The sequence below is a fragment of the Sphaerodactylus townsendi genome, linkage group LG08 (assembly GCF_021028975.2).
Source record: "Sphaerodactylus townsendi isolate TG3544 linkage group LG08, MPM_Stown_v2.3, whole genome shotgun sequence".
Lineage (NCBI taxonomy): Eukaryota > Metazoa > Chordata > Lepidosauria > Squamata > Sphaerodactylidae > Sphaerodactylus > Sphaerodactylus townsendi.
The window spans coordinates 24,629,596-24,654,837 of NC_059432.1; the positions used below are offsets into that span (position 1 = coordinate 24,629,596).

The following is a 25,242-nucleotide window of genomic DNA, read 5'->3' on the forward strand; positions in this document are numbered from 1 at the left end:
ATGAGCTGAGGAATAGTTAGTTGTGGGCGTATAGTTGTTTTACAGAGAACCGCTCTATTCAGACTCCAGGAGAAGCCACTTGGGCACAACCGCTGTTGTTTGTTGCTGTGCACATGCTCTTTGCCTTGTGCTTCCTCCGTGCCTGGATCAAGCTCCCATCCGCTATGCCATCTCAATGCAAGCACCTTGATGTATTGGAGGTTGTTTACCCTCCACAAACTGGGAATCTAAACCTCAGTTTAATCCCACTTTAGAATCCCAGAGTGTGTGGAATACACAAACTCCACTTTACCAGAGATGCCTGCATGTAGCCATCATGGTGATTTAGACAAGCTGATAGTGCTCAGTTGAAGCCCAAGGGAGGAAGGAAAACGGAAGAGCACAAGAACAGCTAAAATGGCTTGTGTTTTATTGGCTTTTTTAAAAAAATGAATTTTAGGGTGAAGCTAGTCAAGATATCTGAATGTAGCCATCATCCTTTGGCATCTGTGATGTGTTTCATTGTGACCAACAGTGCAGGTTATATGGAACGTTGAAGGGTTGCGCCTTGTAGGGTAGCCCGTTCTAGGTTGGAAAATACCTAGAACTTTTGGGAGTGGAGCCTGAGGAGGGTTGAGTTTGAGGAGGGGATGAACCTCAGTGGGGTATATAGTTCCATAGAGTCCAGCTTCCAAATAAGTCATTTTCTCCAGGTGAATTGATCTCTGTCTCCTAGGAGATCGCCAGCCGCCACCTGCAGGTTGGCAACCCCTTTTGTAGCTCTTTAGTTTGCTGGGCAAAATGTGAGGAAAAGCCATTTGTGGGAAGCTTCTCAGGCTGGAAGAGGTTTCGAGATTTGCAGAGTGGAGTGTAACACACAAGCTGCTCTTCGAAATAGTTCCAGGGACAAAATGTGAAGGTGCCAGTAGAAAGGGGGCAATGAATTTTGGTGCTTTAGGCCTTTTGACAAACAGTTGACAAGAGTTGGGGATTGGTAGTATTAAAAGCTTCTAAGCATTTTGAAAAATATGCCCTGACCATCATCCACACATCTGTTTCCCAACATTTTTCATGTCTATAACTCCTGCATAAATGTACTTCCTACTGAATATCCGTGATCTCTCTCTGCCCCGCTGCTATTTTAACTCTCTTTATTATGCTTTGTCTCGTATTCCTGCATAACTTCCCCAGCTCGTCTTGAGTCACTATTGTATGAATGCACCATTTCTAGTATCTTCTGCATTACATCATTGTCGCATTCCATAGGTAACCCCCAGTAACAGGAATCAGTCCTCAGTGCTGAACATGGACAGCTCTCCTCCTCTCTCTTTAATCTCTCTTGGCACTGTAATGTTTTCCTTCATATTTTGAATAGCTCTGGACAAGTCTGCCCCGCTCTCTTTCACATTTGGGCTGAGAATACTGACACAGGGTCCAACATAACAGCATGCCAGGTAGTACCAAAGACTTTCTAGGCCTCATTCCAATACCCAGATACAGACTTCTTCCATCTTAAGAAAAAGCAGCAGAATCTCAGTGTGTACCTTGTGATCTGGTGAGGACGCTGGCTCATCATCTTTTGCTTCAAACCACCACCACCACCACCACCCCCCACAGTGTTGGGCTATGAAAAAGTAATTTTTCTGTACAAGTTTTTCCAGCCATGTATGAAAATACAGTACCTACAGTTGTTGGTGTTTGATGAGTTAATTGTGGGGTGTGAAGCATGGACCACTCCGTGTACATGCTTTCTTTGGCAAACATTATGTAAATTTGAATTGGAAAATGTTCTGGAAATTTTTTGGATTCAGATTTTTATGGAAAACCCACATCCCTGTCCTCTTCTCCCCCACCCCCCCACTTTCTTGATGACTTACCCCTTCTGCCTCTGAACTATTGCCTTTTGTAGCACTGAAGCTACTCAACCGAGCTGGGTATGCATATCCAGTTAAACCTCTGCCATACAAAAGAAGGTTATTGAAAAGGGGATCAATGAATATAAATCCCAGACATCTGTGGTTTTATTCTTCTGGAATGCCTCTCTCTGCCTATGTAGAAATGAGAACCAAAGCTTTATCCTCACTGGGCTTATTTGGAAGTAATCATCATTGACAGTTGGGTTGACACTAAGCTACGTCATTCAGTTAAGTGTCTGTGGCTATTTTGCTCCTCTTTGTGTTCCCTTTTTATTGTTTTTGCCTGTGTGTTTGTGCTATGTTTCTGTCTTGCTCCTTCCCGTTAAAAAAGTTGATTAGGCGAGGACCAAAGCTCTCATGTTTTCAAAGGGGGGTCACAGCTCTTTCTAAAACTCTGTTTGTATTATTTTGCAGGGAGACTTAGAAAACAAACCAGTCAATGGCTGCAGACCTGAGCTCATGGAATGTATTGCTAACGGCCATAGTGAAAAATACAAGGTGAAACCAAACCAGCCACTGCCTTGGGAAAATGCACAGTCACATGAAAAGGGAAGTATGACCGGTCTAGAAGCTGAGAAGTGGGCGCAGAATGAGAAACCGTTGCTCAGCGTCCATGTGAATGGTGACCTCTGTGGAGCTGGAGCAAGGAATGAGAATTTGAAGCATTCTGAAAAGGATGCAAAAACCGTTTCTTCTTCCAGTGCGTTAGATGAGCCTAAAAAGTTGTTTGCACAAACTGTTAAAAACGGTATTAAAAGCATACCTTTTTCACCAGCAGAATGTGATTTGTCATTGATACAAGATGTGAGCGGAAGTGTCAATGCAACTAAAAGTTACAAAGAGAATGACTCCGATGCCTTTGGGACTGGTGCTTCTCCGCTGAATCACCTCAGCGCTGGAACATGTGGTGCTCCCCCTGCAAAAAACAACCATGTTCTAGCGAAGGAGACAGAAAACTCTAACGCCATTCAAGAATCTCAGAACTCACTTTTGCAAACCATTTCACTTTTAGACCGTCAGGGCAAACCATCTTGCACTCCTGTGCTTGAGGAAGATGGCTGTCTTGAGGATGGTGCTTCAAACATATCAAGCAAGGATTTCCAGCCTGAAGATATGTCACTTCAATCAACTTTTTTATCGCTGATTAAAAACAGAAATTTAACTGTAGAGCAGATTGTTGCCATTGAGGCATTAACACGTCTGTCAGAAGTCTCTTTAGGTGCTTCTTCACCAGCTAAAATCGAAAGTGGTCAGTGTACAGAGCAAGAAACAACTTCTCATTCATTTAACAATTACAGCAAGGAGAATTCCCATTCTTTCACATCAGCACTGAAAGCAATTAAAGGGACTTGCCCACCAAAAGACCAACATTGTGCTCATTCACAGAGAAAAAATCTTCCAAATAATTTGCTTTATAACGGTCAAAGTGCTACTTCTGAAGTCTGTAATAAATCCACAGGTCCATCTAGTTTACTGTGTCGATTGCATTTCTCTCCAAGAGATACCAAGCCTTTCGCTGCATTAGCGTCTGGGGGAAATTCAAATCATACTACCAAGAAACATCCTCTTCACCATAAAACTGCCATTGGGCCATGTTCCAAAAACTCAAATACTGTCAAACAACGGAGAAACAGAGTGGAGATGCTTGGGAAATGGGAGGGAAAGGCTATTCATGGCCTGAATTCAAAAAGTAATTCTGTAATTAAGGATGGTATTCATAGCCAAGATGAAGAAGAGGTAGCTACCCAATTAACTCAACTTGCAGCAATAATTGAATCCACAAACCCAGATCAGAAGACGTCATTTCTTAGTCGAATACCACCAGATATGCAATCAAAATATAAACAGGACCAGTGCCTATTGCAGAAGAAACAATCGGTATTTGGAAGGAACAATTATAGCTCACTGTTAGTCAAGCAAAGGCAACCTGCGCGGAAAACTGACAAGCCGGTACCTCGGGCAAAAAGACTAAAGAAGAAGCCTCAAGCTGTGCCTGACCAACAAAATAGCCAACTGCCACAAGAATGCCAGTCTGGCGAATTACTAGAGAAACCCAGGAGATCTTCTAAGCTCCGCAAGCCTGGTCGGACTGCACTACAAGACTCCAAGCTAACTGGGATGGGGAAAAAGCCTTCTAAAACCAAAGCGCAAAAGGGGCGGAATCAGATCACTTTGGCATCACAACAGAAAACGGCGACGTTGTTTCTTCCCAAAACTCAAATCATATTCCATAGACCTGTACCTGCCTCAGCACTGGACAAAATGAAAGACAAGCTACTTGGCCGTGAGATGGCACCCGAACACGTGAAAATCAAGGGCTCTATCAATGCCCAGAGTGCTGATCCTCCTGGTGGTGCGTCTGTTACTCTGCCACACAGTGGCCTGCCCTCCAGCAATCTTCCATCTGTTTCTCACTTAGACCCACCATCCTGTTTCAACCAAGGAAGTGACAATATGCAGATGTTTACAGAAAAGGACAAGACTTCTCAGGTACAACAAGCAATGGATATTGCTCAGATGCATCCTTTGCCTCAATCCTTCAGTCAGTCCAGCCAAAGGGGGGTTGAAATCTGTGCTGAAAACACGGCGAAGCTCCAGCTGGATGGCCTGGAACAGCAAAAGGCTCAGAAGCTTCAGGCCACGCCCATTAACTGTGGGGAGCCCCCTTCAGAGGATCCATTGCAAACTCTCAGGAGTGCTGATGGTGCAGAGGAAGTTAAAGTTCTAACATCAGGAAGCTTGGAGAACGAGAATCCACAGAGTACTGGAATCTTAGGATATTCTCCAGCAAAAAATACACTCAGTAGCTTTCTTGAATCCCCTATGAAATTCCTAGACACCCCTACGAAGAACCTAATCGATACTCCTACAAAGAGAGGGCAGACTGATTTTCCATCTTGCGACTGTGTTGGTAAGTGCTGCTTGGTTCATTATTGCACAGAGTTTTCAAATGTTTGTTCAGATTGTTTTCGCACAGAAGAGTGCTGTCCTGAGACAGCCACCACTTGGGACTGCTTCTGTCTCCTCTCCCCTTCCATCCTCTCCCCCGGCCCTCTTACCTCAAACTGGAGAGGAGGCGGGAGGAGGTGAGATGAGTGGTGGCAGCAGAAGGCAGCAGGAAGGGTGATGACAGGAGCAATGGCAGCAGTTGGCAGCAGTGAAAGCAAGCACCCGCTGGACTCTCAAGAAAGGAACAGGCCCAGTGAGAGCGGTCCCTGGATGCCATGGGGACTGGTGGGGAAGGTCGCAGCAGCTCTGATCCAACCACAGTGAAAACATCCCTCCCAAAGGTTGCTTCCCCCTCTGGGAGGAGCAAAACCTGATGGCCATAACCCCAGCATCTTGCAAGGTCATGGGGGCAGGGTGAGAGGATAGGGTTGGGGAGATGGGACAAGGCCCAGAGGGACACTGGGGCCAGCCAATTTGGCCCCTAGGAGGAGGGTCAGGGAATGCCCCAGGGAGTCTGGTTGCCTCAGGCTGAAAGGGGTGTGACACAACCCCCTAAAAGAAGCCCAACAGGGCAGTCCAAGGGGGGAAAACGGGCAAGAGGGTGACAGGTCCCTAGGGTCACTGGGTAACCTTCTATCTGGGGCTGAGTGAGGGGTTAGATTTGTCCACCTCTACTCCGCTTTCTGAGGCTATAGCCCAAGGGCAGCATTGGGGGACCCCAAAACACAGCAGTAAGGGGCTGATAGAGAGGGACCCCGCACAAGTGCTTTAGTTATTGGTAAACTAAAACATTGATTCTTGCTGCATTGAGGCCAAAGTGTCATGATCTTCTATCCCGACAGTAATGGATAAGATCGTGCCATTGGGTCCTGTGTAGGTAACTGCTTTGGGGTGGATTTCTGGACTTGAGCTTTGAACATTGGCTGATCTGTTGCCACTGAGTTTTGTTACTGATGTTTTGTGTCCACTCATTGAGCTCCAGTAGACCTTTGGGGGGTGGGCGGAGGGTATATTGTATATTACATTTGCTCCTGTATTGATAATGAATTGTATTGTCGAAGGCTTTCACTGCCGGATTCAACTGGTTCTGGTGGGTTTTCCGGGCTGTATGGCCGTGGTCTGGTGGATTTTGTTCCTAACTTTTTGCCTGCATCTGTGGCTGGCATCTTCAGAGGTGTATCACAGAGAAAAGTCTGTTTCACACTGTGTCTATAACCCCACTCTCAATACAATGCACTCAACCACACCTTTGCATAGCAAGTTCCACCGAAACACTTAATGATTGGTTCCCCACCCTGGGACATGGACAATATACCACACTAAACTTTCCCTTCTCACTTAGACACAGTGTGAAACAGACTTTTCTCTGTGATACACATCTGAAGATGCCAGCCACAGATGCAGGCGAAATGTTAGGAACAAAATCCACCAGACCACGGCCACACAGCCCGGAAAACCCACCAGAACCAGCTGATAATGAATTGTTATCATTAAACTGTGCATCAGAATATTCTTCAGACACAGAAATCTTCTTTAATCCCAACCTACATTATGTGGCCTTTTTAAAATTACAGTCTGCGGTGGTTTCCTCTCTTGGGCTCTAAATAGAAAAGACAGTGGTAGTAGTACTGCCACTGTGACCTGGCCCAGGTTAGGGTTCAGCCTTGCTGCTAGTCATACTCTACCAGCAGAAGACTGTAATTGATAGCTGGACCTCTGGCCACTGAAAGGGCTTTCTACTAACAATAGGAGAGAGTGAAAGAGACATACTGATTGGGGAAGTAGGTTGCACTTTGTGGTGGTATCCATAGGACTTTAGGAGTGGTTGAAATTAGTGTGTGAATGCACTAGTGCTTATATAATATGTAGATGACATTGTTAATATCTTTTTATCCTTTCTGTAGAACAAATAGTAGAGAAGGATGAAGGACCATATTATACGCACCTGGGAACAGGGCCGAGTGTTGCCGCTGTGAGGGAAATAATGGAGGACAGGTGAGGAAAGGACGGAACAGTAAATGATTAAAATATCTGTATATCTATAAGCATCAGAACATAAATGGGGCCTAACCCATTAATTTTCGTATACTGTTTATACAGAATATCCCTTGTCTTGTGCATGTCTAGACAGAGGTGTATGGGGGGGGGGCGGAAATGGCACCCAGAGACAACTCCTCTGGGTACTCCCTGCCCTGCCCCACCCCCGGGCTCCCTACAGCCTGGCTTCTGCCCTCCCCAGAGCCTGGGGAGAGTAGAAGTCAAGCCAGCCTCCAAGAAAGCACTTTTAAAAGCATGGTGCCTAAGGACGGGGCTCAAGGGCGGGGCTATGCCCAACAAGCCCCGCCCTCTGAGGGGCACGCCCCTGGCCCCGGCCTCCGTACTTTTAAAAGCACGTCTGTGGAGGCTGGCTCAGCTCCTGCTCTCCCCAGGCTTTGGGAAGGACAGAAACCTCCTGCCCCCGGAGGCCAGCTGGAGACCCTTGGAGGCCAGCTGCTGCTCTCCCCAGGGCCTGGGGAGGGTAGAAGCCGGCTGGTAAGGGGGCAGGAGGGGCACGCACTGGTTTGTCATGTGGTGGGGGCATCCTCACATGACCGAAAGGCGTGCGTCCAGAGATATGGGTATCCCCATGTCCCTAAGCTGGTATGCCCCTGTGTCTGGATTTCAGCATCTGAGTTGCAGTAACTGGAAGGCTTGATCCTTCTAAATGTTTTATTGATTTTATTGATTTAATACCCCACCTTTCAGCCCAAGGGGACCACAAGTAGCTCACATCATTCCCCTGTCCTCCGTTTTATCCTCACAACAATCCTTTGAGGTTGGTTAGGTGGAGAGTGTGGCTTGCCCAAGGTCACCTAGCAAGCTTTCATGACAGAGTAGGAATTGGACCCTGGGTTTCCTAGATCTTGCTGTGTAACCAGTACACCACTCTGGCTGTCAGTCCTACATGTTGGATAGTGAGAGGGGCTGCATACCTCCATGTCAAAACTACCACTGATATTAATGGTTGTTCTACTAGAAATCAGACAAAAAGGTGGGTGTACAGGTGGTTAAGGGACTGGGAGGTCCAGTCTTCGTTCCTAGGGGTTGTATTTAAGACAGATAGCCAGCTCTGGGAGGTAAATGAACGGCAGTGTAGCCAACTGGAGGATTGTTTTAAAGACCATTACAACAATTCGGGATACCACTTGGATAACAGGTAAGGCTGCTTTCCTGTACTAATGAATGCGAACTACAAGAGGGAACATTTTCCCTTTCATACCCAAACAATGCAATTACTGGTGCCGGGCACTGGCCATAATCCATAAAGCTCATTCAGGTAATCACAACATGGCTTCCAAAATCTTCTGAGCTTCGAAAAAGATTGTAAAAGTAGGGAGAGAAGGTATTTTGTTGCAAAGACAGGGGTCCCTACTAAACTGGTTGTGTGGCTCTTTAGGTTTTATTGTGGCTTATGCCTCACTAGCGGGGCCCAGCCACGCGTTGCTGTGGCTTATTGTGGTGAAATGGGAAAGGAACAGTAGCAGCAAATCAATTGCAGAGGCCAGCAGTACGTGCTCATGCAAACACGCAGCCTGATACTGTGCGATATCATTGATGTGTGTGCCCGCATTCCTTGGGGGAGGGGAATGGAAAGGCACCCCTCCCACACATCTAGGCTGGCTGGTCATGATCCTTTACCTGGGAGTAAGTTGGTTGGTGGCAATGGGTGTCACTTCTGAGGAAACCCTCTGAGGGGCGCGATGCAGCCATTCAAAGTATGTCACGGTTGCTGTACCGAGCTTACTCCTGAGTAATGCGTGCCTGGTTTTCTTAACTGTAACCGCAGTATTCAGGGAATCTAGGGTGCCTGGCCCCTCCCTCCCGTCCATTGCATGTCGCCTCTCACTCTCTTCCCTCCCTCACTTCTCTTCCCTTGCATGCCACCCCTCCCCCTTCTTCCTTTCCCTTTTCCTCCACTAGGATGGGTGGGTCATATGAAGATGCTAGGCCCCCTGCCTCCCCTCCCTTGCATGCCACCCCTCACTGTCTCCCCTCTCTCACTTCTCTTCCCTTGCATGCCTCCCCCTCCGTCCCTTTCCTTTCCTTCCCTCTCTTCCCTTGCATGCCACCCCTCCTTCCCTCCCTCTCCCTCCCCTCTCCCTCATGTGTATGTGTGTGTATGTGTTTCACTTCCACTCGAATTACTGCCTATGTACTGTTTTCACTGCTCATATCTGGCCATCTGAGTGAACCTTCTAAGCAGCATGAACATTCTAAGGGTGACAGTTACACAAAGGCAGCTGCATGTCCTTCACCATGGAGCACCAGGAAAAAGGCATTTTACCTGAGCCAGGTGTGAAATTTCAGGTATGTGAACATCTAAAAACACTCTCGCTTGGCTGACTATAGTGGCTGGGAATTTTCAGAGGAATTGGCCCAGCAGTTACTGAGTTATACTATCATCAACAAAAACACTGTTAGCTTTTTATATATATACTAGCGGGGCCCGGCCACGCTTTGCTGTGGCTTATCATGGTGACATGGGAAAGGAACAGTAGCAGCAAATCAATTACAGAGGCCAGCAGTATGTGCTCATGCAAACACGCAGCCTGATACTGTGCGATGTCATTGATGTGTGTGCCCGCATTCCTGGGGGGGGGGGGGATGGAAAGGCACCCCTCCCACACATCTAGGCTGGCTGGTCATGATCCTTTACCTGGGAGTAAGTTTGGTTGGTGGCAGTGGGTGTCACTTCTGAGGAAACCCTCTGAGGGGCGCGATGCAGCCATTCAAAATATGTCACGGTTGCTGTACCGAGCTTACTCCTGAGTAATGCGTGCCTGGTTTTCTTAACTGTAACCGCAGTATTCAGGGAATCTAGGGTGCCTGGCCCCTCCCTCCCGTCCATTGCATGTCACCCCTCACTCTCTTCCCTCCCTCACTTCTTTTCCTTGCATGCCACCCCTCCCTCCCTCCCTCCCTTCCCTTTCCCTCTGCTAGGGTGGGTGGGTCATATCAAGATGCTGGGCCCCCTGCCTCCCCTCCCTTGCATGCCACCCCTCACTCTCTCCCCTCTCTCACTTCTCTTCCCTTGCATGCCACCCCTCTCTCCCTCCCTCCCCTCTCCCTTCCCTCTCCCCTGTGTGTATGTGTGTGTGTGTGTGTGTGTTTCACTTCCACTCGAGTGACTGCCTATGTACTGTTTCCACTGCTCCTATCTGGCCATCTGAGCGAACATTCTAAGCAGCATGAACATTCTAAGGGTGACAGTTACACAAAGGCAGCTGCATGTCCTTCACCATGGAGCACCAGGAAAAAAGCGGTTTACGTGGTCCAGGTGTGAAATTTCAGGAATGTGAACATCTAAAAACACTCTCGCCTGGCTGACTATAGTGGCTGGGAATTTTCAGAGGAATTGGCCCAGCAGTTACTGAGGTATACTATCATCAACAAAAACACTGTTAGCTTTTTATATATATAGATAGATCGATTGAGCGTGGCTACTGAATGAGCACTTCATGTTTTGCAGGCGCTGGGTAACACCTTCTTGCTAGGGGAGTGGCTGTCAGCGAGTGCTGGCTGCTTGTAGAAAAGAACTATTAGGGGTGGGGCTTAAAAAGTGTTTCTGGCTAGTTTAAGGACATGCTGGTTTTAATGGGATGTTTCTGTAATTGGTTAGGGAGCGGGTTCAAGCTAGGACTGTGAGGATAACAGAGAGGAGTTGTTTGGTGGCTCAGTAATGTAACAAGTGGGGAGTGTTAGGCAGGTGGGAGAGAATCGAGGATTTTTACAGCCCAATCCAGAGCCCATGGCGGGTAGAGATGGTGTTGCTGCAGCACTGCCCTGCTACCTCCAGAGGGCTTTCTGGCAGGCAGGGAGGAAGGGAAAACAGTCGCCTCTACCAGAAAACCTTCCATTGGATTCAATGGACTCACACCGCCAAAACGGTGCTGTAAGTTTGTGGGCCACACTGCTGGCTCCAAACCCTGAGTGGAAGCTGACTAAGGTCGGAATGCCCCCAGCCATGCTGGCATAGCGTCCTGCACCAACAGAGCTGGGACATGACAGCTGCTTCCGGGGTTGGGTGCTGCAGAGCCTTGTGGTTCCCGAGTGCCTGCATGTCTGCCCTGTCTGCCGGCGCATTTGGCCCTTGCACCAGCAGGGTGGGCACCTGTGCTGGCACAATGATGTGAGTCCCCCTTCAGATTAGACTCTTAGTGGGGCAGATGAGATTCCTTTAGTCTTGCTGAGCCTTTCATGGAAAGAGGCTTGTGTGGTAGGTAGGTAAAGGGATTCTTCCCCCCGCCCCAAGTGAAGGAATGGGAATGATTGGGGCAGTGGTGTTGCAGTTGAGAAGGTAAGGAGGAGGAGTGATAACTTACTTTGCCATTAATAGGGTACAGATGGTAGGCAGCCCTCGTCATCTTGGGGAAATATGCATGTAAGGCTCCCTTTGACAGGTCCTGATCTGCCCTTGCATCGCAAAGCCCTAGTTGCATCAGTGGTCAGATGTGCTGTCTTTATGATGAGGCTGATGTCCTCTCTCAGACCAGACCTGGCTACCTCATTCATGCGTTCATCACCTGTGTGGCAGGCTACAGTATTATGACATATGCGGGGCTTCTTTTGATGGTTACTACATGGTTTAGCTGCAACTGTCTCCACCTTGACAGGGATGGATAATCAGGATCTGTTTCGAGCTGTGTGGCCCATCTGCACTGGGTTCCAGTTCTTCTGCAGGTGCAGATGTAAAATAATGGTGCTTCTCATGTGTACAAGGTTTTTTCCTGTCTTATGTTCCCTTGTTATCTCTGACACATACCAAAGGTATTGTCATAGTCACTATGTCTGCATGCCAAATTATAGCATTGTGTACCTGTGGGAGAGGTGTTTTCAGTGACTGCAGTGATGCAAACATAGAAGTTCATCAGAGCCAGAGTCTTTTGGACAGCTCTGTTAGACTTTCCAGTGTGGTGTAGTGGCTAATAGCAGGGGCAGTCTAATCTGGAGAACCAGGTTTGATTCCCTGCTCTGGCGCTTGAGCTGTGGAGGCTTATCTGGTGAACCAGATTAGCTTGTGCACTCCAACACATGCCAGCTGGGTGACCTTGGTCTAGTCACAGTTCTTCTGAGCTCTCTCAGCCCCACCCACCTCACAGGGTGTTTGTTGTGGGGGCAGGGGGAAGGGAAAGGAAATTGTAAGTCTCCTTACAGGAGAATAAGTCTCCTTACAGGAGAGAAAGGGGAAATATAAATCCAAATTCTTCTTCTGTTTGCTGACTCTCGGTGACAGGGTAAATGCTATTGGTGGCTGGCATTTTAGCATGTCTATTTTATGTGGTGGTGGCAAATCAGCTGTGATAAACTGATCACATGAAACATTCTGAGAACATTTTTTTGGTATTCTGGGTTTTCCAAAATGAAATATTATCTCCAGTAGTTTCTTGGAGTCAGGAAGAACACCATAGTAGATTTGTTAACAGAATTAAATACTAGAGAACTTTATAATCGTTCCACCTTTTCTAATGATTCTCCCTTTATACAGGTATGGAGCAAAAGGAAGCGCTGTAAGAATAGAAATAGTTGTGTATACAGGAAGAGAAGGAAAAAGTTCCCAGGGATGTCCGATTGCCAAGTGGGTGAGTTTTTATTTTATAGCAATAATATATTTACTTGAATGCTTGAATTTTATTTCCTTTAATGCATATCTTGTGATTATAAACTGATTTTCTTCCAAAGCCTTTCCTCCAAAAGCTAGGCTTGGATCATTATCTGTGCTAGAAGTATTAACATACGTTCTCTCAGTAATTCTTAGAGCAGATAAAGGTGGCAGGGTTTCCAACTTCAGGTTGGAAAATACCTATAATCTGTCTCAGAAAAAGATGTTAGCAGGGTTGTACATTCTTCTGCCACAGAACTCAACATGCCTGACGTTCTTCGTCGTAGAATTCTGTGCCTGGGTCCTAGTTCCCCAGTTTGCAAAAGGCAAGTATTGCTGATAGTCATTCAGTGAAGTATAAATGCTCTTTTGTCAAAGCACTGTTCAATAAGGCACAAAATAATGGTTTTGACCAAGCATATAAAAATGAATGATAATTCTCATATTTGTTCGGGATTATATTCTAATGCAGAAGCACACAATTTTCTGGGCCACTGTAACTCAGTTGACCATAATAATGTCTTTTTGTGAGATGGAGTGTAGAGATTTTGGTGGTGTAGCCTGGGAACAATGAGGTTTAGGGAGGGGAGGGACTTAAATGGCATATGATTGCCAGTGTCCATTTTTCAAAGCGCCCATTTTCGCCAGGTGAATTTGACCTCTGTTGCCTGGAGATCAGTTGTAAGAATGGTAGATTTCCAGCTACCACCTGCAGGCTGGCAACCTTAATAGGTAGACCAGTATTATCCCCATACTTTGGATGGAAGGGGCTGAGCCACTGACTTCATGGTTGGGCTGGGGGCTTCCTAGATCAGTGATGGCGAATCTTTTCATGACCGAGTGCCCAAACTGTAACCCAAAACCCACTTGTATTGTCGAAGGCTTTCACGGCCGGAATCACTTGGGTGCTGTGTGGTTTCCGGGCTGTATGGCCGTGTTCTAGCAGCATTCTCTCCTGACATTTCGCCTGCGTCTGTGGCTGGCATCTCCTCTGAAGATGCCAGCCACAGACGCAGGCGAAACGTCAGGAGAGAATGCTGCTAGAACACGGCCATACAGCCCGGAAACCACACAGCACCCAAAACCCACTTATTTATCTCAAAGTTTCAACACGGCAATTTAACCTGAATACTGAGGTTTTAGTCCTGTGGGCACCCGCCACTCTGCCCTGCACTGCTCCAGTGCCTCCACCCCATCCCTCTGCCTCCGCCTCACCCGCTCAAGCAGGGGCCTTCCTGCTCCAGTAAGCCCCGTGCGCACAGCTCTGCGCCTCTCTATGGCTGCCTCTGCCCGCCCCCCCCCCCCTCGGGCAGCAGCCACCTGGAGCACAGGCATCAGGGCCGCCAACCAAGTTCTCCCTGCTCTCCACGGGATGTTGTGCCCAGTGGCCCAAGCCAGTCTAGATGTGTGTGTATGGGGGGTAATTTTCTGCACCCCCCACATGATGAACTCTGTGTGCGCGTGCCCACAGAGAGGGCTCTGAGTACCACCTCTGGCACTCATGCCATAGGTTCGCCACAACTGTCCTAGATGATAGTTCTTTGCCACTTTGTTAACGCCAGCTCTCAGTAAATTTATGCTTTGCTTATAAGGGCTGTTCAGGCATTTATAATCAAAGTTACACATACTTCCTTTGGAGTATATTTCTACCCTTAGCCAAATTCCAGTTATTTATAAAAACAAAAACTGTGCTTTGAACCAAAGCTATCAGATGCCTAAAATAAACTTTTTTGAATTTTGAAGGGAAGTATCTAAAATTAATACTTTCTAACATTACCTTGGGATATATTTCTAGCCCAAGAACATAGCTCTCTCCGGCAAAGTAAATATCTGGAAGGACTATCCGTTTGTCATGAAGGTTTGCAGCATTTCAGAGCAACTTCAAAGGCTTTCTTGAAGCAGTGTTTGGTTGTGGTGGGTGGGGAATCATAGCGTTACATGTGTTAGGGTTAATGACAAATGGCAAAATGCATAGATTTCTGGGGTTGTTCTTCATTGATACAAAGAAAGCAGTAAGAGGCTGTACCTTGAGGATGTTGCCACCTGTACATTAGTGAACAGTGTCCCAGGAGGCAAGTCCTAGAGCCACTTCACTTGGAAACCTGTCAAAAAAAGTCCGTCCAGGCAGCTAATCCCCCCCCCCAAGGGATGTTTGAAGGTTTTAATGGCCCGCTCGTGTTTTGACTGACATGCCACTCTGAGGTCTTCCTGCATTTGCAAATGAATCATTAGATGGGACGTTTCCCAGTCCTATAGTGCCATCCCAAGCATGTGTGTAGAAGTAAGACCCACTGAGGTCAGCTAGACTTACTCCCTATGTTTAGGGTTGCATAGCTCTGATGTCATTCTGGTGTTTATACAGATGTTTAGGTTAGAGTTGGACATTTGCATGATTAGATGTCAGTATTTTATGGCATTTTCATCATTAGAACAATATATACCTTTTAATCAAAAGATGCTTGTGCTGCTAACAAAACTAAATGAAGTGACATTTTGAAATAATTATTTTTTAATTGTAACATTATAACTTTTATCATATCAGGCTGTATTTCTATAACTGTAAGTGATTCTGTGGAGTGATCATTGTTTGTGTTCCCTGCTGACATAGTATAACATTTACAGGGTTCAGCTCACCAAACAAAGAGTTTTAACTAAAGATCTGCTATTTTCAGAGAACTTGTAAATCACACTTCAGATATGCTAAACCTTACTCCCTTCCAGCTGCTCACTCTCAACCTTCCAAAACCTGACCAAGCCTCTCTCTGTCAGAATTAAGCATTTCCCTGTCTACAGTTCCTATTGGCTGCTGGGGTACATTTCTGTGCTCTTCCTGTCACAGCTACCCTTTCAAACAGCACCGAAATCAAGCATGTCAGATCTCATTGCTAAGTGCTTCACATTTATGTCCACACAGCAGGCTGAGTTTGAAAACAGAACATAGACTTGTTCCTTCATACTGTTTAATGTCACAGCTGTTGGAATGAGTCACTTGCAGTGTTTTGCCCTTGTTTGCACATGAACTAATAATCTGATATTAGAAGCTGAAGCTCTCTGAAGTAAATGCCACTGGTATCATTATGCCTTGTGTGCAACTGTGGCACCATAGAAAATTTAATTACTTGATGAACTTGCCAGTTTCTCTGTTCCTGGAAAATCAAGTCAAGATTTTGTTGCGCTGGAGTCACTATTTTATAGAGTCAATTTATTATGTAAATAAACACACACATTAGCAAAGAACTGTTTCCTTTGAGGCTCTTTTTGCACCTCTGAGACACGAGAAAATCTCTGTTACTGACTTACTCCATGTATTTGAGTAGTGTTAATGGAGGTGTGTGATCAAGAAAACAGGCACTTCTTTATAGCAGAGGTGTCTGTAGGCTGCTGAATTATAAATGCCATTTTCTTTGTCAAGCCATCCCTAGAGCAAGACAATTGAGTGGGTGCGGGCTCCAAATTTATGCTAGGAACTGCATTTAAATACTGAAATGGCAAATAATGAATTTGTGAAGCAGAGATTAATAACCCTGTGAAACTATGCAAGAAGCTCTGTGTATAATTCTCATAAGCATTGTTTTATTTTTAAAAATACCTTGAAGGACATTTACATTTTGAATATTAAGTTTGCACTTTAGCAAGGCTTAGGTATGTGTTTTATCTGTGGCCCCTTGGCCTGTAAGCTTCTGTTGATGAAGGAATTGGTACCAATTGCAACTCTGTGCCCCTGTTCTGTCTTAAACTAAGACTGCAGCCAGTGTGAACAACCCTTTGTAAGCTGGGCCTGGTGGACTTGAGCCCCACCACTAGCTCACATAACAACAACTGTAGATTTAATAAAGGGCTATGATAGAGGGATTGCGCAGAAGGGCCCGTCCATTGCTTCTGCCCATCAGACTTCATTCACAATGGAGAGGAGAAGATATTCTGGATAGGAAAGAGCTGGCCACTATGGTGCAGCATGCCCTGGTAACCTCTAGATTGGTGGTAAAAAGTACCACCAAGTTGCAGCTGATTTATGGCCACCCTGTAGGGTTTTCAAGACAAGAGAGAAACATAGGTTTCCCATTGGATGCCTCTGCTTAGCAACACCTGTCTTCTTTGGCCGTCTCCCATCCAAATACTAACAGGACTGATCCTGCTTAGCTTCTGAGACCTGATGAGATCAGGCTAGCCTGAGCCACTTAGGTGAGGGCAACATCTAGATTAGATTCCAGCAATGGGCTACTCTTACAAAATCTTTGGAGACTTCAGTTGGTTCAAAATGCTGCAGCCAAGATGTGGACTGGAGCAGATAAGCATAAGCATAAGCATAAGCATTTTATTGTCATTGTGCACGCACAACGAAATTTACAGCAGCATTCCTCGATCACACAATTTCAGACTCATACATCATCATCCTCCACCCATCCCTACACAGCCCCAAATACATCAATATGAAGCAGCGGAGTTTAGCATAGCCACAGCTCTAGAGTAGAAGCTGTCTCTAAACCTCTTTGTCCTAGTTCTGAGGGCCCTGTATCGTCTGCCAGATGGTAGCAGTTTAAAAAGAGAGTGTGCTGGATGAGACGGGTCCCTCAGAATATTTTGGGCTTTATTTAGGCTTCGGGCATTATAGATTTCTTTCAAGGAGGGGAGAGGGCAGCCGATAATCCTTTGTGCAGTGGTGATCACCCTTTGGAGCGCCATGAGATCATGAGCACCATGTCACCACAGTCCTGGCCCATGTACGCTAGATCCCAGTTTATTTCTGGGCCCAATCAAGAGGCCAGTGTTCACCTTTTAAATCTATATAGCAAGTGACCAGCATATCTGGACTTCCTACTCCGAACAAACCTATCCAACTGCCATGGCCATCTTTTGAGGCTCTGCTTTGGGTACCCCTGCCTTCTGAGATTAGGTGGGTGCATCCCGAGCGTGTACCTTCTTGCTTATTGCACAAAACCTATGGAACTGTCACCCAAGGGATATTAGTCTCTCACTGTTTTCTGTCTTCAGTTGAAGATTTATTTATTTATTGGGTCATATGGCATTCCCTCAACGATTCCTCCTTCCTGCCTGGTGTTTTAATTATTGTTTGTCTGTGCTTTTAAGTTTGTATTTTAGTTTTAAATTAATAGTTTTTATGATGTGTTTTTATAAAGCTTGTTTTAATTGTGAGCGGTCTTAGGGACCCCAATAGAGCATATAGGCAGGGAGCGAATTTTGTAAATGAAATGTCACAAGATTGCCTGTGGGCTGTTCAGTGCGCTTCCTCGTCAGCCTTTCAGATTTGATAGTGAGTTGCTGATCATTAAGACAGACAAGGTCTCACTGCCTCCAAAAGCATTTGCATTGTTGTCCCAATAGTTTTATCGCTTTCATTCCTGATATCACGTGTTCTGTGATGCATGTGTGTGAGAGAGAACGGTGGTCTACTGAAATCATTTTTGAGTATTCCTGATGCTACACTGCTACAAATAAGTACACTGATGTAAGATGCAGACAAGACACCCCTGCTCTGTTCCTGATGCTACACTGCTACAAATAAGAATTCTTCACTTGCATTGAATGAGGTTTGTCAATACAGGAACTGTGATTAGTATACATGTATCTTTTGAGGGAGAAAGAGATAGCAGTTTAAAACAATGGTCTCTGGGGCATGCTGAACTCCGATACGGCAGAATGTGGAGTATGGCTGAGGAATGGAAAATCCCGCACTCTATCCAAGTATTTCCCTTTCTGCCTCCACTGGGGTTGCTGCTTGCTTGCTTAAAGAAATTAGGGGCAAGGAAGTGAAATGTGTAGGGCTTATTTCTTGATCTTTTCCAGACTAGCTTCTTGGAATGCCAGCTAACGGACGTGGGATGTGAGAGACGATGCTGTGGCAGATTGGCCGGATGGGGCAGAATCTCCTTTTACAGCTGCTGTCCAGCCACACCTCATCAGGTCACTACTCAAAAGATCTGAAGGGGCCCAGCGTCTCTCCGTCCCCTCCCATGCTTGCCTAGAGCAGTGCTCCAGGATGATATGCTTTGAGATCAGGAACTGGTGTTGGAAATGTGAGAATAATTGCCAATACATTTTAATGGAAGTAATTTGTCTCAACATTTTTGACTGACTGCAGTGATATTCTGTCTCATCACATGATAGCTAAAGTAAGAGGGTAATGATAGATATAGAAACCTATATCATAGAGGTAACAACGAGAGTTTGGAGATTACTCTTTGACGGCACCGCAGGCTGGAATGCAGCAGGACAAAAGATTCTGTTTGGAGACTAGTTGCTTCTCTTCCTTTGTAGCTTAATGAAGATTATCTTAACATTAATTTAATTATGCATTGTGCACAGGCCTAATTATGGTGTATGGTGGAAGTCTATGTATGACTATCTAAAACATGATCTTGTTCTTCTTTCCTGTGACTTTGAGTTTGTTACTATAATTTTGTCTATAGTTTGTGATGCACCGTTGAACATTGTAAATTCTCCAAAGACAGATTTCTGCTGCTGGAGTAAGGCCCTTGTTCTGCAGAGCAGGGGTGTCTTGTCTGCATCTTACATCAGACATGTTAAACACTGTGAAGGGCAAAGGGAAATATATTGGTTGAGACCACAGTGGCCAGTTAATGGCGTCCATCCACTGCTGTGCTTTTAAGTACTTTTGGGGAAGCTGCTTTATACCATCATACTTCAGTATTTCTAACAGCAAGTTGAACAAAAGAAACTAGTCCAGAGTTGCCTAGAAGGTTGGTCAGTGTTTTCCACTTTACTTGGTGATAGAGAAAATCAGGCTACATTCTTTGAAAGTGTAGCTTCTGGTAGCAAGTTAAATGCATGCAACCCCACCCCCCTTCCTACTTCTAGTGATGATATTTGGTAGCGTCCCTTCACCCATTGTTACTAATCATTGTTTCTGCCCCATAGTTGCTCTTGATATTGGTGGAAGCAAAGCATAGTAAGCTGAGTACCATAAGCCTCCACTTTGCAGTCTTTTCTGAACTTGGATTCACATCTTTGTCATATCAGTGTTAGAAGCTGATGGACCTGTTTGCAGGTCTGTTGTATGGTAGAGAGAATCTTATCCTTCACTTAATGTGCTGATCCTTTAGTAGTGCAGCATCATTCTTGCTTTTTAAAATATGTGTTAACCCGTGTGTGTTCATAGTTTGGTTAGTTCTTGGCTAATTTTGAAGGGACCAGCATCATGAAGTAACCTTTATTTACAGAGAACTTATTCCTTATTCCAGAGCGCCTGCCCAGGGTTGAGAGTTGCTTCAACAAACTATAAGAGGTATTTCAAGTAAGTAGAACTCAAGGAGCTAAACTGCTGTAGGAAGTATGGTTGCTTTTAAAAGCATATACTAGACATTGGGTTATGGCATTATTTTTGGAGGGGAAGGGGTTAAGAGAAACACTTTTAGCTTCCATAATTTAACAAAGAGTGCTTTCCATATATAATTAATACAGTTGATGGAATTAAATAGTTCTGGCATACTGGACTGTATAGCCACTGTGGCATAATTGTTGCTGATTATATGTTGGCCTTAGACAGCTGCACAGCAGGAAGGCATTTCAAGTCAGGGATATACTATTCCTTAATACCTATGCAGGAGACTGTGGTGGGTACGAGAGGGGGATCCAAATAACCTCTGAGTAGAACCCTAGCAAGAGTACATTCTCTTATTTGTAAAACTGGAAGGTAACCTAAGAACCAAGCTAGACATTATGACAGCCGTGGGTATGCTTTGTAGTTTCACGGCTATTTTACAGGAGAATTTGGCCATTTAAAAATTGCTTCAAGCTTGCAGTGGCTCCATGTAATCATATCCCAGATATTGTGGACCTGTGTCTGCCATAATGTGTAGAGTAGCCCTTAGATCCAATTAAACCTGGGTATACTACCACAGACTTTAGAGGTAGATATTTGCATGATTCCCTACATTTTAAACATTGTCTACATGTGGAAAGTTAGCAGGTCAGATTGATAGCACTCCTCTGCCTGACATGATTCCTTTTTACATGAGGGGAGTTCTTAACCTGCGTGCATACTGTGGAACGCCACATCCACAAATGGTCTGATGTAGTACAATCCAGAGAACACTGTAATCCTGGATAACAGGGCATGGGAGAGAGCGTGCAGATTCTGTGTCTCCTGTGCACTTGCACAAAAGCCTAGGCACTATGCCTAGGCTTGTATAAGGGATATGAGCTTAAGATTTATCTCTGATCGGGAACACTGCAAACATAATATTTCTGATCATCAGAACAGATTATTAAAACACAGATGTTTCTCCCCATTTTGGTGCTAAATCTATGCACCATATTTTTCGAATACGATATCTTTTGGATTCAAGTTTAATGCACCTGACAAATTTCAGAAAATCTGAAAAAAAATCTGAACCTTTATAGATTATTTTTCAGCTTTTATCCAATATCTGGAAATGTTGGGGGTCATTAGTTGTGGGGCTCTGGGTGTGTGTGATTTTTTAAGGCAAAACCACCAGATTTTCAGCATAGCTGCAGGTGACTCTTGTTACAACCCCCACCCCAAGTTTGCTGAAGATTGGGTTAGGTGGTCTAATTGTATGGGCCCCCAAAGAGAATGCCCCTATCTGTCCTCCCTTGGAAACAATGGAGGAAAATTTGGAGACCATAAAATTGGACCCTCAACCCAATCTTCACCAAACTCAGGTGTTTGTGTAAGGATAGGTAGTACTAGCTATGCTGCAAATTTGGTGCCTCTGCCTTTTAAAAACAGCATCCACAGAGATCGGCAACGTTTTCTCATTAACTAACATTGGAACCATTCCCTTTTGAAGGGAACAGCTCCATGCTACCATCTGGTGAATCTTTCCGGTTCTCTGGGCAGAGCTATTTTTCAAGGTGGAGGCAACAAATTTTCATTATAGTTGCAGGTAGCTATCTGTATGAGAATCTCTGAGTTTGATTAAGTTTGGATCAGGGGGTCCAATTTTATGGCACCAAATTGTTTTCCATTTGGGGGCTCATAAAATTGGATCCCCTGGCCCAATCTTCACTAAATGTGGGGGTTTTGTAAGGAGAGACACCTGCAGCTAAGATGAAAATTGGTGCCTCTACCTCAGAAACAGCACGCACACACGCACTCTCCCCAGAGCCCCACAAATATGATGGACTTGAAAAAGCTGGAGAAAACCCGGGGGGGGGGGGGATCATATTTTTTCAGCTTTGCCTTTGGGGCTCCAACAAAATGGTGCCTTTTTTCAGTGCCCCCCAAAAGCTGAAACTTTTTTCCAGCTTTTTTTCCCTGTTTGGCATATCACACAGGTGTCATACTCGCGGCCCTCCAGATGTTATGTACAGTTCCCATCATCCCATGCTGGCATGGGATGATGGGAACTGTAGTCCATAACATCTGGAGGGCCGTGAGTTTGACCCCTATGGCATATCCAAATGCACATTCCTAGTGAATGCCTGTAGGAGGGAAGCAGAATCTGTGTGTTTGGTTTTGGGGTGGGGGTGAAGGCAAGCCAGCATATTCTCTCTTTCTTTGTGCACATTAGCTCATCCTTCGGTTGCTGTGTGTACAGACAGGACTTCACTGCATGCCATTTCTGCACACTTGCATCACCCTTGACATTGTAAAGATAGCATGAATTAGATGTACCGAATGCAAAGATCCTTCCGTTATCATTGGTTCCAAAGAAAACATTGGGGGATAAATCTTGTGATGTAGGAATATGGAGTAGAGCATTGCATTTCTAAACAGTATTTCATTGTTGTTTATATATCAAGTCTTAACTCTTATTCCAAGGCTTTTATACAGAATTTAAAAAAAATTACTTGAATGCCACAAAGATCTAGGTTAATTGAAATCTTGGAGGTTTATTGCAAGTGTATGGAATGTTAAAGGGATTGCAAAACAGAGCAAGGCAAAATGTAGTATGTAAGTAGTTTTTAAAGCCTTCAAGGGAAAAAAAATAAGCAGAGGCCCCCAAATTGCCTTTTGTCTATTCCAGTGTGTTTGCCACCAAGTTTTTATGGGAGGTTTGTTAGTTCTCAGTGTGGTCAACCTGTGTTAGATAAAGTTATGCAGAGGCCACAGGGAACTAAAACCTGTGGATTTTTCATTTTTGTCTCCATTATTTTCTTCAGAACAAGACTGAGGTATACTGTACTGTTATCGTTACTCCTCTAAGAATGAAGTGCCAACTGGAAAAGGGGAAATTAACACACTTAACCCTCCCCAAAAAATTAAGTACCAAAAGGTCAAGAATAGATAAAAGCCACTAAATTAAAAACTGCTGCATAGCAAAAATACATATGCATTTATTCAAATTAAAATCATCCCATCAAACTAGATAGCCCATGATAGGCTGCCTTATGTGTATAAAATCACCATGAGTTAACACAAAAAGATCCTGTGTCTCATTTTGTGACCTTAAACCAACCGCCTTTTGACCTACTGGCCTTCTTCAGTGGTCAAAAGTGATAATACCATTCCTGACTACAAGTACAAATGAATCATGTAAATGACTGAGATCCGTAATTAGACAGTTGTATACCATTGTCACCCAGGTTTTCAACATAAAGCCAGTGGCCACTCAAAAGGTATAATAATACAGTGTATCAATGCCAAATTCTGTTATGGCCGCATACTTTAATACCTCAGTCAAAAAGGATTTCTTTAAGTCAGGAGCAATAAGTTTAGGAAATATGGCCTTTTAAAAAGCAGATCAACTAGAAGCCTTTAACTCTATAACTAATTGCTTCCCTTGTAGGAAAAAATATACTTAAATTTGAGGTTGCTGTAGTTTTGTTCAATTGTTTTAAAGAAAGCGAAGAATTGCTACTGTATTCTTAAGTTCTATGGCTGAAGTGGACTGTGATCTCTTTGTCAGCCTGTGAGGTGAATATACTTCTACACAACATGGAAGATATATATTTCTGAATAAAGTAACAAATTAAGACAGTATTGATTTTAAATAGGAGTTAATGACCTATTTGCATTGCTGACACTGCACAGGAAACTTATGAGCGATATTTAGTGGGAGAGTTCCATTTCTTGTCTCCATAAGGAGGAAAAAATGAGTATTATGTTTGTTGATTCAATTCCTACCACTGTATGGTGATCAATATAAAAGTTAATAAATGTAGGGTTTGGCTGTCAGTACAGTGCAAGAATCAACTGAGGTATGCCTCACTTAAACTGAATATCAACAGTCCAGAGTTGTCAGCTTTGAAATGTTTCCTGTTGACAGAAAGCTGTCCTGTATGCCTCTTCAGTTGTGCAAAGGAAGAAAAAGCGCAAGATTCTTGGGTAAGGGTGGAACTTTATATTACAAGGAACACAGGTTGTTGCCCCAGAATATGTATTTCCCTGTGTTCAGGCAGCATTACAGTTCCTTTCCCCACTTCTGTTCTATATGATTGGCTGGAAGAGAGGATAGTGTAATAATATCAGGCATGAATCTTACAAGTTGGATGGGATCTCTACACCAGGGTGCCAATTCAAATTGTGGCTCCATGTTTCTTACTAAGTGAGGTCTGCCAAAATATATTTGGTATGGCTAACATGGGAGATAAAGCCAGTGAAACTACTTGAGCTGCGTTAATGCAGTAAAATTGAGAACTTATGAGGTTAAAGGCAGTGGACTGAAGACAACTGACAAATCTATTGGCCACTTTCACTGCTTGAATGACAGTGTATTATATTATGGGATCCAATAAAGGTGTCTAAGACATACACAAGGAAGTAAACTCCAGCAAGGGAATACAAGGGTAGTTATACAATTTCAGGAGAGTACAAGAGGAAATGCAAATCCCACCCATGTCTGTCTTTAACTTTGCTCTGGACTGTGCTTCTGTAGAAGTGTTTTATAGTTCACAAAGGAGAGCTTTGTACCAAACAGCTAAGCAGGAGAGGTACTCGCTATGTGATTTGAGATATGAAAGACAAATTACATAATATTTTCTTACCTTGTAAAAACCAGATTACACATTTTTTCTGCAGAGAGAGAGAGTATTTAAAGGGCCATCAAATCAAAGCTAACTTATGGTCACCCTGTAGGGTTTTCAAGGCAAGAATTGCTCAGAAGTAGTTTGCCATTGCCTGCCTCTGCATGGACTGAGAGAGATCTGAGAGAATTGTGACTGGCCCAAGATCACCCAGCAGGCTTCATGCGGAGGAGTGGGTAATCAAATCCGCTTCGCTTAACCACTACACCCTGAATGCTCTCTTTTCTGCAGTACATGTTATGAAATAGAGTAAAAGAGACTATATCTGCGGCAAATGCCATTTTGGTGGCTTAAAAAATATAAACTAATTCTGTGATTCTAAGTATGGTACATGAAGTTTTCATGCAACCTGTTTCCATACAATACATCTTTGATCGAAATACTCGTCTCACGTTCTTTGAATTCCTTAAAGGCAATGAGTGGTTTCTGAGGTGCAGTTTCAACTTCTTTCCAAATCCTTGGTCGTGCTTTTGAATAATAAGATATTACAGATCTACTGTTCTGCAAACTGGATTCTTGCCCAAAGTTGAGATGGTTGTTGTTTCACATCACTTGTATACTTTTTGCTACTTAATGGCACAGGGTATTATCAGCGCTTACAACCAAATACTTTAAAACGCTGATAAACTTTAATATGATATAGACTTTCTCTGAGCTTCAAAAATCCGTTAGAAAGTATATGCCAGAACACAAATTTTAAAATTAATGGGTAACTCTGAAATTCTAGAAAAATTGTTCTGTCACCCAGTCAAACAGTTTAATTGATTGAACTCTTGCCAGAATCAAAAG

General features: G+C 44.4%; 1 protein-coding gene across 1 annotated transcript in view; it reads left to right on the top strand.

Moving 5' to 3' along the window:
* Positions 1-25,242, top strand: part of TET1 (tet methylcytosine dioxygenase 1) — a 102,021-nt gene that overhangs the window by 44,022 nt on the left and 32,757 nt on the right. Inside the window, exons 4-6 of the mRNA XM_048505953.1 lie at positions 2,310-4,806; positions 6,749-6,839; positions 12,370-12,463. Of these exons, the coding sequence (XP_048361910.1) occupies positions 2,310-4,806; positions 6,749-6,839; positions 12,370-12,463 (2,682 nt within the window). The remainder of the gene's footprint in view (positions 1-2,309; positions 4,807-6,748; positions 6,840-12,369; positions 12,464-25,242) is intronic.